The following is a 13,116-nucleotide window of genomic DNA, read 5'->3' as shown; positions in this document are numbered from 1 at the left end:
AACTTAGCCAAAAAATCCAATTACAAAAAAGAACACTGAAATATTTGGGAATACAGTTGTGCTGGTATATAGTTATTTTTCTTCTCAGTATGGGGCTGTGTTTTGGATTTGTGCTGAGCGCAGGGGTAATAATACAGAGATGTTTTTGTTATGGCTGAGCAGGGTTTACACAGAGCCAAGACTTTTTCTGCTTTTCATATGTCACACTGGTGAAGAAGTTGGGGGTGAGTGGGAGATTAGGAGGAGACACAGCAGGGACAGGTGACTGCAGCTAATCCAAAGAATATCCCACATCATATGGCATCAGGCTCAGTATATAAAGTGGGGAGAAACAGGGAAAATGGAGAAGTTCAAACTGATGATATTTGTCATCTGCTCTTCTGGAGATAGCTGAACACCTGCTGTCCTTGGAAAGCAGTGAATAAATTCCTTGGTTTGCTTTGCTTGTCTGCACAGATTTTGCTTTTTTTACTAAACTGTCTTTATCTCAACCCAGGAGTATTATCACTTTTAGCTTTCTGATTCTCTCCCTGATCCTGTTGGTGAGAGTGAGCAAGCAGCTGTGTGAGGCTTGGTCATGGGCTGTGGTTAAACCATGAAGTAATTCAGCATTTTAAAAAATGTTTCATGAAAGCTCTAGACAGCTTCATTCTTCATATCCACCAAAACAATTACTAAGCTAACCAAAGTTTCAAAACAAAAATATGTTAGGAAAATTAATTACATTGGCTGATCATGGCTTTAGTATTGAGCATCCTAAATTTCAAACAATCATTTTGGTATGCAGTATTTAGAGTTTAAAATATAAGCTAATTTTATTGGCTTTGTGTTAAAAGTATTAGTTGTATGGCACCATTTTGATTCACAGTTGTACAATGGCACCCTCTGAGAATCTGAATTTTTCTATTTGTGAATATGTGCCTGGTTTTTTTCAGTACTTCACTGAAAACTGATACAGAGGTGTAAAGATTGGCTTTTAATAACAATAAAATATTTTTTTAAAGTGTGACTCTTGCTGCAATTGAAGGGACGTGGTGGCAATGACAAGCTTAATTAGTTCTGCAAAATAGTAGATTAACTTTTGTGGACTTTAACACACCATCTGAAGAGCTTGACACTTACCATCACAGCTGGGTAATGCATGATTCCACTGATGGTTTCTTTCACATATGAGAGGTTCTTCATCACTCAGTGTATATCCTGGATCACAGCTGAAGGTTACTGTAGAGCGGATATTAAAGTTGTTACCATGGCGATGGCCATTCACAGGAATTCCCGGGTCAAGGCAAGAATCTGATTCCAGAGTAACACCTGAAACACACAGATTAAATTTTGGTTTTTTCACCTTTTTTCCAGATAGTAAACAGAAAAAAAGACCCAAACAAAACACAAAATGAGGAAGACAGGAGAAAGAAAGAGCCTCTAAAAGTCCTAGCTAGCATTGCCTAAGAACCGATATGGGATATATAACCCATTCTCCAGCTGTTGTCTGACTCACAGAACGGTTTTCCGGTTTTAAGTTTCATAGAATAGAAAAGTCCAAATGAAATAGAAGAAGACTTGAGCTTTAAGGTATATTTTGTTAATCAATTAAAAGCACCAAAACAATAAAAGTATGGGCATCCAAAGCTACAGGAAGATACTACAGTTTAAAGTATGAATAAAGATTTTGCAAGCATAAAAGTCATATTTGATTATTTCATCTATTCAATTTCTGATACTGCAGGATAACTCAATTTTCCTCTGCACAGTTATGATCATTTGGTACAACAAGAACCAGTGCCAAAATACTGCAATTAAAGAGCTCACAAACTATTGAATTCTTACAGATATTTTCCTATGCATGAAAAAAAAAAAAGAAAGACAAATAATATAGCTTTCACAATTGTGTAACTCTTATCTGACAGAAAGATTCTCTGGTAATTATGTCTTCCAGAGAGATTAAATAGTTTTTGGCAAATAAACCAGGAGCTACCCACTGAAAAGAACTCCCTGAAATTATCAAATGAAGACTCATTAACTGAACATTATACATTATGCTTCTAGTGATTGCAAATTATTATGGAATTTAATATTATAATGAACAATAATGTATACACATGAGGGAAACAAATAGAGACTCACTATTGGGATGACAGGAATTTCTTTTATTTTTTGTTACTATTTGTGGTGAATTGACATTATCTGGCTGTCAGTCCCCCCACACAGATGCTCTCTCATTATCCCCTTCAACAGTACAGGGGGAGAGAACAAGGTAGAAAAATAACATGAAGAAACTCAAGGGCTAAGACAAAGATAAGAAGATCACTTAATAATTACTATCACAGTCAAACCAGACTCAGTTTGAGAAGAAATTATCTAGTTTATTGCAAATTAAAAATAGACTAGGACAGTGAGAAACAAAACAAAAAAGTAAAATACCCCACCACCCTCACCCCTGTATTAGGCTTGCATGGCCAAGTTTTAGTCAGTAGACAGGGGTGGCTACAAGAGTGGCTTCTGTTTGAAGCTGCCATAAACTTCCCACATGTCCAACAGAACCAAGGCCGTCTGGCATCAGGATGGGCCTGTTGCTGACCAAGGCTGAACACCTAAGAGATGGTGGTAGAGCCTCTGGGATAACATAGTTAAGAAGGACACAAAAAGCTGCTGCAGAAAATCAGCAGCCATAGAGAAGAGTGAGTATGTGAGAGCAAGAATTCTGAAACGCTTAGGTCAATGAAGAAGAAGAGAGAGAAGGTGCTCAAGGTTTGGAAGCCCTTGCCACCCGTGCTGAAGACTGTGGTGCAGCAGCTGTCCTACTGCAGCCCATGAAGGTTCACAGTGGATCACAGATCCATCTGCAGCCCATGCAGGACTCCACCCTGGAGTAGATGGATGCTTAAAGGAGGCTGTGATCTTGTGGCAGGCTGACTCCTGCCACTGGAGCAGGCTCCTGGCAGGATCTGTGGCCTGGTGGAGACAGGAGCCCATGCTGGAACAGCTTTGCTGGCAGGATTTGTGACACTGCGGGAGACCTACACTGGAGCACTCTGTTCCTGAAAGATTGCACCCCCTGCCAGTGCCATTCATTAAGGACTCCAGATTATGGGAAGCATTCAAATGTTGAATATTCATGGAAGGCTGTCTCCTGGGGGAGGAACCCAATGCTGGAGGAGGAGTAGAGTCTGAGGGGTCCTTCCACCAAGGAGGAAGGAGCAGCAAAGATTATGTATGATAAACTGTTCACAGCCTTCATGCCCTGTCCCCCTGCACCTCTCAGCAGGAAGAGGTAGATAAAACTGATAGTGAAGTTCAACCAGAGAAGAACAGAGGGGTAGCAGGAAGGTGTTTCTAAGATTTGGGCACCTGGGATCTAGCAAGGTTACTCCACCACAACTGCCTTCTTCTCCACAAGCATTTCCTAGTTTCTTAGCCCTCTAAATGATGAAGAAGGTGCTGGTCCTCTCAGCTGCTTGCACATCTCTAAATGTTTCTGTGTAAGTTGTACTCGAGGTTAATTGCTTCTACCCTGCCTTGTTTATCCAGGACTACCATACAGACTTAGGAAAAAAGTAGGAGGAGTTCAAAACTAAGGTAAAAATTGATTTTTCAGGGCATAAAGTGAAGGGTTCTGAACTATAGATATGAGTGTTGGAATCAGGACTACAGATAAAAATATCATAAATAATGACTCTAGCTTTCACAGAGTAATATTCTCTGTACCCTCCAGCTCTTCTTATATCTCACTTAGAATTCAGATTTGAAAGCTTCTGATCCAGTTTTCATGAGGAAACCCTGGCATACCTAAATTCTAGACAAATAAGTTCCACTAGACTTGACTGCATACTCTTAATGCAAATGTACCGTGTTAGCTAACAGTGCATTTTTAGATTCCCTTTGCCTGGATAAAATTACTTTAAAAAGTCTCAAAGAAACCATTTAAGTCTATAATATTCTGCATTGTAAGTGCCCTTAATTTCATCTGTATGAAATTTTAACTTTGATGCACATTAGTTTTTTTCAGATAAATCAAGCCTCATATTTTGAAATAGTGTAGGTGGAGATCCAGCAGGAATCTTAAAATTCCTTCCTCTTAGAGCAGCCTGTCACTCCTGCCTGAGCACATCAGCTGCTTTGGCATTCTGAATCACACATAACAGGTAAACTCATCAGGTTCTTTTTGAAATGATTATTCAAAATTACATTGACTCCATTGTTTCACATTTTTGCAAGAAGACCAAAAGCTGTAGAAAATTTGTCAACTTCCAACTTCCTGACTGTAATAGTACTGTCAAATAAATAATATCAGCTCAGGCAACAGAGTTTCATTCCCGGGAAAAATATTCAGTATGTAAGTTTCAGCAACCATGAACATAGCTGAAAAGAAATATTTTTTCTTTGCTTCTTTGCCTGAAGATTTGAATTTTTTTTTCATAATAGGAGATAACCTAAAATTAAATAATGGGTAATTCTTTGATATGAGAAATATGGCACAATTCTGGCACAAGAGTAATAAATGTGGTTGGAAAATAATTGTAAAGAGTTGATTGAGAAGGAGCACAGGCAGTAGATCAAACTCTAGGACAGGCTGCAACTATTAGCTACTTGGGACCATGACACCATTATCAGGCTTTACCTCCTGCCTGTCAAGTCATACTTTTTCTAAACAAGTACAAACCTTTCCATGACTCCTTATGTGTTATATTTTCCATGTTAGAAAAATTCTAGTCTTTTTAAACTGTGTGACAAACTGGACACAATATTCTTCCTGGTCATCAAAGGAAGTGAAAAAATTTTTGAACAAATCCTAGATAAAACAGTCCCATAAACAAAACAAATGTATTTTCTGAAATTATCTTTTGTTTTTTTAGATGGGTAAATTCAATGTCCAGAAGATTCAACTTTTTGCAATGCTACTACATTTTTATCTAGATTATGTAGGTTCTGAGTGATATCCAAATCTTTTTCTATTGTATTTCTGTTTTGTGGTTGTGCATGTCCCTTCTCCTTCCCCATTTAGATTTAGCATGTTTCTTTATTGAAATGTTTTTGTTTTACACTCTTTCTTCAGTTCATCTAGCTTGTTATGAATTCCAGCCTTCTCAATCATAATCCTTACTGTAGTTGTAGGTTGGAATCATCCTCAAATTGTAAGTGTTCTTATATTACCATCTAATTCTTTTCTTTTTTTCTTCCACAGCATTATAGAAATCACATAACAATTTAGGGTGGAACGAACCTCTGGGGTCATGTAGTCCTTTGACCTGCTCAAGCAAGGTCACCTAAAGCTGGCTGCACAAGTGGATCCATTCCTGTATGCATTTTTAGTATCTCCAAGGATGGAGATTCCACAGCCTTTCTGAGAAAATTTCTTCCAGTGACTACTGTTACTTATTGTACATTTATTGTACTGCAATCATTTTATCCACATTAAATTTCTATATTTTTCTATGAAAGAGTTCTAAAAGCCTTTATGAATGGCAGCACAGAACTATTTCCTCCCCTTTCCACTTCCAAATCTACAAAAGCAGTTAACCTGTCAAGAAAGAAATTAAGTTGGTTTGACATAATCTGTTTTATCAAATACAAGTCATTCATTTCTTATCATTTTGTTTATCAGCTTGAAACTAGTATCTTTCAAGAGCAGAGATAAAACTAATGTCCTTGATCCTTCTGGTCCAAATATCTTCTTTTTTTTTTCTTCTCCGTCCTTGCTTGGAAAAGTGTGTGCCTTTCTGATTTTTATTTTTAATTTCTTAATAGATTTGAATTTTCAGACATAATTTTCAGTGGAGTTGTCCTTCCACTTTGCCTGTCAGTATAGCACAGGGAATATCAACAGTCCCTGATGAATAAAATATATTTAAATATTTGAATATTGTGTAGTACCCTCTCTCCATATGCCCTACTCTTACCTTGAAAATGTTCACTTAATTATCTTAAATATAAGGTAAAAATTACTGTTTTATGCAAAAGTTGCAAAGCAGGAAGAAAAAATTTAGTCTTGACTGTGACAGCTGATTTTGGTCAAACTTTTTAAAATTTTTTTTCCCCTTTTTTGAATATATTTATAGATATTTTTGTTAGTGTCTTTCTGGTTTTTGTGCTTGGAATTAAATAAGTACTTTAGATTCCTGTGTTTATCCTAAGATATCTGTGTTATTCCCTGATTGCTATCTATAGCAATATTTGAATATATCTAGTATCTAGATTATTAACTCTTGAGTTACATCATTAAAAGAGATTTTTAAATAGCTACAGAAACCTTTCTCAAAAAACAAAAACCAAAATTTAGGAAAAAAAAAAACAGACACAAAATCCCCCAAAATGAAACAAAACCAAGGAAAAGCAATAACAAAACAAACAAAACCAAACCAGACCAAGCCAAAACCACCAAAAAACCCCAATAGTTTTCATTTGCAGTTTTCATCAATTTCTTGTATAAATTACTTTCAGAATAGATTTGTAAGTACTCAAGGACAGTCACCTACCAATCTGCCAAATTTGGTGGTTTACAGTTTTGCAAACCAATAATTTAATCACTGTGTTGCTTCATTTTTTCACTTCTTACCGATCATAAACTCTCTTTTTTGTGGTCAAATTCCCACAATCTGCCTTTCCTATTAAGCCTCTGTATTGATACTTAGCTATAGTAAAATGGACTGCTGAAACAAAAAAATCTTCCCCAGTATTTCAAATATTTTTCCATTGACTGTATCTTACCACAGAAAATTGTATTCATCTTTTCCCCATATCCAGACTATTCAAAAGATTATTTTTTTCCTCAGATGAAAAAGTGTTAAGTATTTTGATGCTATGTTATCACAACTAAAATTGATTGTGGGCTGTATGACTGGTTTCAACACTTTGTCAAATTCATGAAGGCAGCATATTTCTGAGCTTAAAAAGCTATTTTCTGAAATCTAATCTAAACAAATACCTCATTTTATACACTGTAAAAAATGAGTAAATATAAATGTAAAATGAGTTTATAAGTGTAAAAATTATTCTAATTTTTAAAGTTCTGATGATTTTCATTAAGAAAAATCACAATATTGATTTTGTAGATTTTTTCAATGGCATCAATAAGGAATGTTTTTACTAAGATGGGTAATCTTTGATTTTTAAACAATTTCACTGACTGTGTAAGAGAATTGTAATGTTTATCAAATCAATATAGATGTAGAGTGTAATTTGACTGTCCCAACACATGACTAAAATATGACCTTTTTCTCAGATAAATTTTAGGATAGAAGGAAATATTAGTCCACAAAAAGCACAGAATTGTAAGTAAATCGTTTGAAGAAATAATTGATCAATTTGCTTTGTAAATTATCGTGTTCTCTTATATTAGGAAAGAAAAAAATTAAGTATAATTTAATAAACAAAGGAACAATTTACACTACTATTACAGGAATCTGCAGGTAAAGTATTTTTATCTGTTTTCAATTAAGAAAAATACTAAGATTGCACAACCTACTTCACAGAATGAGGAACAAAAAAGCCCCTAGAAAAACAAACAATCAAAAACCAACCAACCAACTAACCAACCAACCAACCAACACACCAACTAAACAAAACCTATTCAAAACTCATAACTAGGAAAGCTGAGAGACTGAGAAAATGTAATTGAGGCATGAGGCACACTTGCCAAAAGATTATTTACTTTTACCAAAAAATGAATATTGTATCAGTAGTTTTACTTAAGAAATATTTTATGCACTTCATTATTTTTTCTTTGCTTAGATGCATAAGACTTAATCTACACTGTCTTGCATTAGCTATTTTGAAGTGTCATCAAAAGGCTGAATGAGAAAAATTTAAGGAGAAGAATGAACAAATTATCTTCACATCCTTCACAGTACCTTTAATAGGTTACATATTTATTAAAGCTATATTACAGTCATATTTTAGCTTAATAGAATATTAGTGCCATCTCAGATTCAACTCAGTTTAGCTTATGTTGAACCTTCTATTTTAAGCAGGTTAAGAGCCTTCTGCTTCCCAGTGTAGTGATTTACTTTATCATTAAAGTTATGACTATAACTTTAAAATTTTTAAGACACTTCCAAATAAGACAGGTATTTGAACTTCCAAAGAAAATATTCAGGAACTTTTCTTAAAACTCAAAATTGAATACCTTGTTTTCTACAAATGTAAGAAATGTGAAACAAATAGAAGTTCTGTTGTGATATCTTTAAAATTAGCAACGTCTATGGCTAAACATCCAAGCAATATCAAAATACAATTTTAGTCTCCTGTGTTCCTGGCAAATTACTCAAGGCTTCAATTAAGTCTTTCTACCTGGTTTTGCTCTTTGAAAACACTGACTTATCTACTTAGCACCCCCACATTACTAGTTATTGTGATGCCCTTCTCTCTGTGATTCTGTGATGTACACAATTGCCAATTTGGAGTAAAGGCTCACAGAAATGCTGCAGGAGCTCCTGATGCTGACTAGCTCAATAAGATAGACTCTGCAGCAGATTTCAGCTGTGTCACATGAACATTTAGAACACAAGGCAAAATGGAGACAATTTTAGCTCTGTGTGAAATCCAGTGTGAGGAGAAAGACAATATGAACAGTGAGGCTGTTGGTAACTTGAGAAGTCTTGTGGAGCAAGTGCACTGACATGGGTGTGAAGTATTCAGCAAGCTTTCACTGCTTAACTTTTTTTTACTATTTGGACAAGCCTTGATGTGGACACTATTCCAGATTCAATATTACAGCAGATTTACAGTAATCAGATTAACTTCCAAATAAGAATAACTGATGAAAGTGATGTTACTAGGTTGGTAAAACTGCAGTAAACACATAAGTTCTCTTCAATAAATAATTAAGTGAATGGCTGTATTATCATATAAAGACTAGTGTGACTTCAGACCATTTATCATACGTCATTTTATTCACTATATTGGAAAGAAAATGCTATTATGATGATTCTGTAGTTCACATGGAGATAGTATTATTCATTATTTGCATTTTAGAACCATTATAGAAAAGGTGTCCAAGTCTGTTCAGCCCTACAAAAACCAGAGAGAGAGAGAAAAAGAGAGAAGAAAGTGAAAGAGAAGATGGGGACACCCAAAGAATATATGTCTACCCACAATGTAAAGTTTCTAAAATTATTTTGCATTTGATTAAACAACTAGGTGTGTAAAGACTCTGAATAACATAAAAGAACTCATGAAGAAAAAATTTCCAAAACGAACACTTCCAGAATTAACTGTCAGTACAGCATAGAGATAATATGTTCTTACACAAACATAACTACTGAACTTTATTTATTCCCATTCAGTTGCTCATTTTCTAATTGAAGGATTTTTTTCAAGATCAAATAAAAATCTTTTTGAGAAATACCAGACTTACTCTCATAGTGAATTAGGAAACCAACACTGGAACGACTGTTGTCCGTAGTGAACAGCAGATACATATAATTTCCAGTACTAATAAGAAACTGAGGTGCTTGTGTTCCATGGTATTCTCCAATTAATGGTGATGAATTTGCTGGCCCATCTCTGACTTCCAAAGTGTCATAATTTACTTCAGTCTGGAATCTGAAAAGGAATATGCAAGTCAGGTGGTGGATAGATGAGTGGTGTAATTTTCTTTAACTGATAGAAGTGAAACCCACTCATAACTGATCAATACCACACATTAAAAAATTACAGAGCTACAAATCCATCCATGTACTACTAAGAATAACAGTTAAAGAAGGTTTCATGAATCATTTTCCTTGCTCTTTTTGCAGTACTGTAAAAATTTTTTAAGGGATTCAGTATACTTCAGATCAGCCATATGACTGGCCTTCAGAAAGATATTTAATGGGAAATCTGGGTACAAAAATGCAAATTGTCTCAAACAAAATTGCAGTATGAAGATCCAAGACATTTTTTGCCCTCAGGTTAAAAAATAGTTGGACACCCTAGGAACATCTTCAATACTACTTCATTATTTCATCTCAATAATTTCATTATTTGATATTTGCTGTTTGGGGAAAGCTGTTTTATAGATAGTCAAGTGTTTAATTTTTTTTTTATTAAAAGATTTTATTCTAACATTGCTTGTTACTTTACTTTTAGGTAATTGGTTTTGTCCTATGAAATAAAGCAGTAAAAAATACTAGATTTAAATCAAGCCTTCATTTTGAAATTTGTTACTGTTATAATAAGCATGATTTTTTGCATTACTTTAGTGTGTCAAAAAAACCCCAACATGTAATAACGACTAGAATAGAAAGTAGGGAGACTAATGAGGGTTGATTTACAAGAAAAAAATAACTTTAAAATCAACAGCAGAGTCAATGTGTCTGCCAGTCATTAAACCACATCACATTTCTCCAGTTCATAATGGATATCTATGTCATCTACTACTAGTTCTTAAATCAAACAGCACAAACCTGCTCTTTCTCAAGATGAACTTAAAGTGGCACTTTTTACATCAGATGCTTTTCAAGATAGTTTGTGGTTACAGTAGATTCTGATATGCTGTAGCATCTAAACCATAAATTTTCCTGTCAATGAAGTTTGTGCTATTATACAGATATATACACTACTCTAAATATATTTGCATGCAGACCCAATATTCTTATTTTCATCTTTCAGAAATGCATATGTTGTGAGATTTTTTTTCTCTTCTATTCCCATAAGTCTTCTTAGTTCTACTTCTGAGAGCATCAGAAATCCCTACGCAATACAATACTTTTTCAAAGTGAACACCCCTAGCTGTCTTGCCAATATGGGACACATTTAGTGGTCTAGAGATAGGAAACTGTAGTCTTGCAACTGAAGAAAAGTTCAAAATATGAAATGCTCAAGAAAGGAGAAAGACATGTGACATTCCTTCAAAGTGTAAATAAACTTTATACTTAATTACAAAATTATGACCAAGATCCCATGCCATTACATTTTCCAGAACGAATAGTATTGCTCTTTTAAAAATATTTTTACAGACACATTAATAAAAGTTAGAAAAAGTTCAGTTTTAGCCAGTATTTAGTATTCTATCTAGTTGTTCTGTCATGCTTCCCTAAAAACAAAAGCACAGCCATAAGTCAGAAAGCTTTTGCTTTGCTATCAGAGCTAATGACTGCTTGGAAACTGACTTAGGCACTTTGTATCATTCCTTCCTCTTCACAAAAACTCTAGATTTATGGTACTTTATTTGGATAAGTTGGATACAATCCAGATGATTGCTCTTACTGCTATCTATCCACTCTGACAGTGGAATACAGGGCTTGCAGGTTTGCTAATACATTAAGCATTTTCAGGACCCATTTCTGGCAATGAAATCAGCTAGAATGGAATGGCCTACATCCACACTATTAAATACATCCTTCAGCCTCTCAAAGAAGGAGATACTATTCAAATTTCCTATTATGAATGGTTGCTTGCCCACAGAAACTCCTGGCTCTGTTTGATAATTATTTGGGAGAATGCTAGTTGACAAACTCAAGAAGCATGTTGGACACTATTTCAACAATTTAGCTGCATAAACATGTGAGATTTTGTTCCTGGAAAGGCTCACTGAGTACTTAATTTACCAAAATAGACTGTTACAGAGGGCATCACTAAAGTACTTGACAGTTTTTCAGTACCCTTCCATAATTTTAGAGATTATATATTGATTTATCCTGCAGCAGAATGATGAAAACAGACAGATACAGCTAGGCTGCTCGAAATACTTTATTTGTACTCATAATGAATAGACTCAAGATTAGTAATTGAATAGTTCAATTATTTTGACAGTTATGTTTGTGAGGCAAACTAATTAGGAATAAAGTGCTCTCTGCCAGCAATTGCAGTTTCTTAGTAAGGCAGTATGACAACAATGGATGGCAAACCCTTGCTGGAAACAGAAGCCAGAAAACAACTCTTAACAGCAAGTGCTACTCTGACAATGATTTTTATTCCCAGAAGATTTCTGCTCATGTCAAACTCAAATGTGACTTTATAATTCACTTATCTGATTTTGAGGGTTTAAGGGAGTTAATTGTTTTTTGAATTGGTCTGGTTTCATTGCTGGTTTTTATTTTCAGTCTTTGCACTTTACCTAAAGTGATAAATCAACCCAATTTGTTATTGGAAGTTCTTCATCACTACTGAAGGTACCTAATTAAGGGTTACATTTTGGGGTTTTAGTCTGTTTTAATGTTTATTAGCTTACTCATATTTGTAAGAGGTAGGATGTCCTCCAAATGTACACAGAAAATTTTAGAAAGACTCAAGGGGTGTTGTGTTATACTATTCTTCATACAGTTGGGTTGGTTTTGGATACAGAAGATAGCTGTATAAATTATAAAACTATTTTTTAACAATATTCAAAGTACCAAAGATCTTCAGGTCAGCCATTATTCTTCCACCCCTTTCCTCATGACTTGACTCAATTTGATTTTATTTTTCTGTTACCCTTCCAGGCATTAGGCACAATTTGAAATGCAAAATGTTTCAATGTACAATGATCATAGGGTCATGCAGTCACTTGCTGCTACTTCTGGAAAGTTTCTAAGGACTCTGGAAAGGCACATTTGTCTAGAAACATTAAAGCTTCATTAGCTCAAGAGTGAGATAATTTACATTATTAATATTACTATTGTACAAAGCTTCATTCTGTTAGATACGTCTTTGAAGCAAGCCATATATTGAAGTATACAAGAGTTCCATTTTCCCCAAACTGGGCCATATACTTGACAAAAATATTTTATTTCTTGCTTATTTGACAAAAATCAACTACTGATTTGTAATTTGCTACTGTTATATCAGACAGCAAGCTCAGTTTTCCTTGTAAGCAATAAAAAAGGTTTTCCATGGAATTTTTAAACTGGGTAACGAAGCCTTCATGTTGACAAAAGAAAATAATTTTATTGCAAAAGCAAGGTTATATTATTATTAACAAGCAAAACACTATTAATAAAAATTATAATGTGATTTAGTAAAGTTAGACAATTTTCTAAACCTTCCAGAAAAGTTCCATAAACCTCCAAAGAAAACATGGAAATGTTTTTCCTTTGTCTACCAAAACCAACATGCTGAATGGTAATACTGTTTTGCAACTGAAACAATTAGGGAAAAGCAACAGGATCCATTTGCTATTAATGCTGAGATAATGTTGAAGTAGATTAATTGTGTATCTGC

The 13,116-nt window shown here is 34.6% G+C and overlaps 1 protein-coding gene across 1 annotated transcript in view; it reads right to left on the bottom strand.

Annotated features, from left to right (window-relative positions):
• The window catches only part of CSMD1 (CUB and Sushi multiple domains 1), a 1,056,389-nt gene that overhangs the window by 227,458 nt on the left and 815,815 nt on the right, over positions 1-13,116 (bottom strand). The window contains exons 17-18 of the mRNA XM_050972940.1: positions 9,353-9,540; positions 1,123-1,311 (exon numbers count right to left, since the gene is read on the bottom strand). Of these exons, the coding sequence (XP_050828897.1) occupies positions 1,123-1,311; positions 9,353-9,540 (377 nt within the window). The remainder of the gene's footprint in view (positions 1-1,122; positions 1,312-9,352; positions 9,541-13,116) is intronic.

This window comes from Serinus canaria, chromosome 3 (assembly GCF_022539315.1).
Source record: "Serinus canaria isolate serCan28SL12 chromosome 3, serCan2020, whole genome shotgun sequence".
Classification (NCBI taxonomy): Eukaryota; Metazoa; Chordata; class Aves; order Passeriformes; family Fringillidae; genus Serinus; species Serinus canaria.
This window is presented reverse-complemented; position numbering and strand designations above follow the sequence as displayed.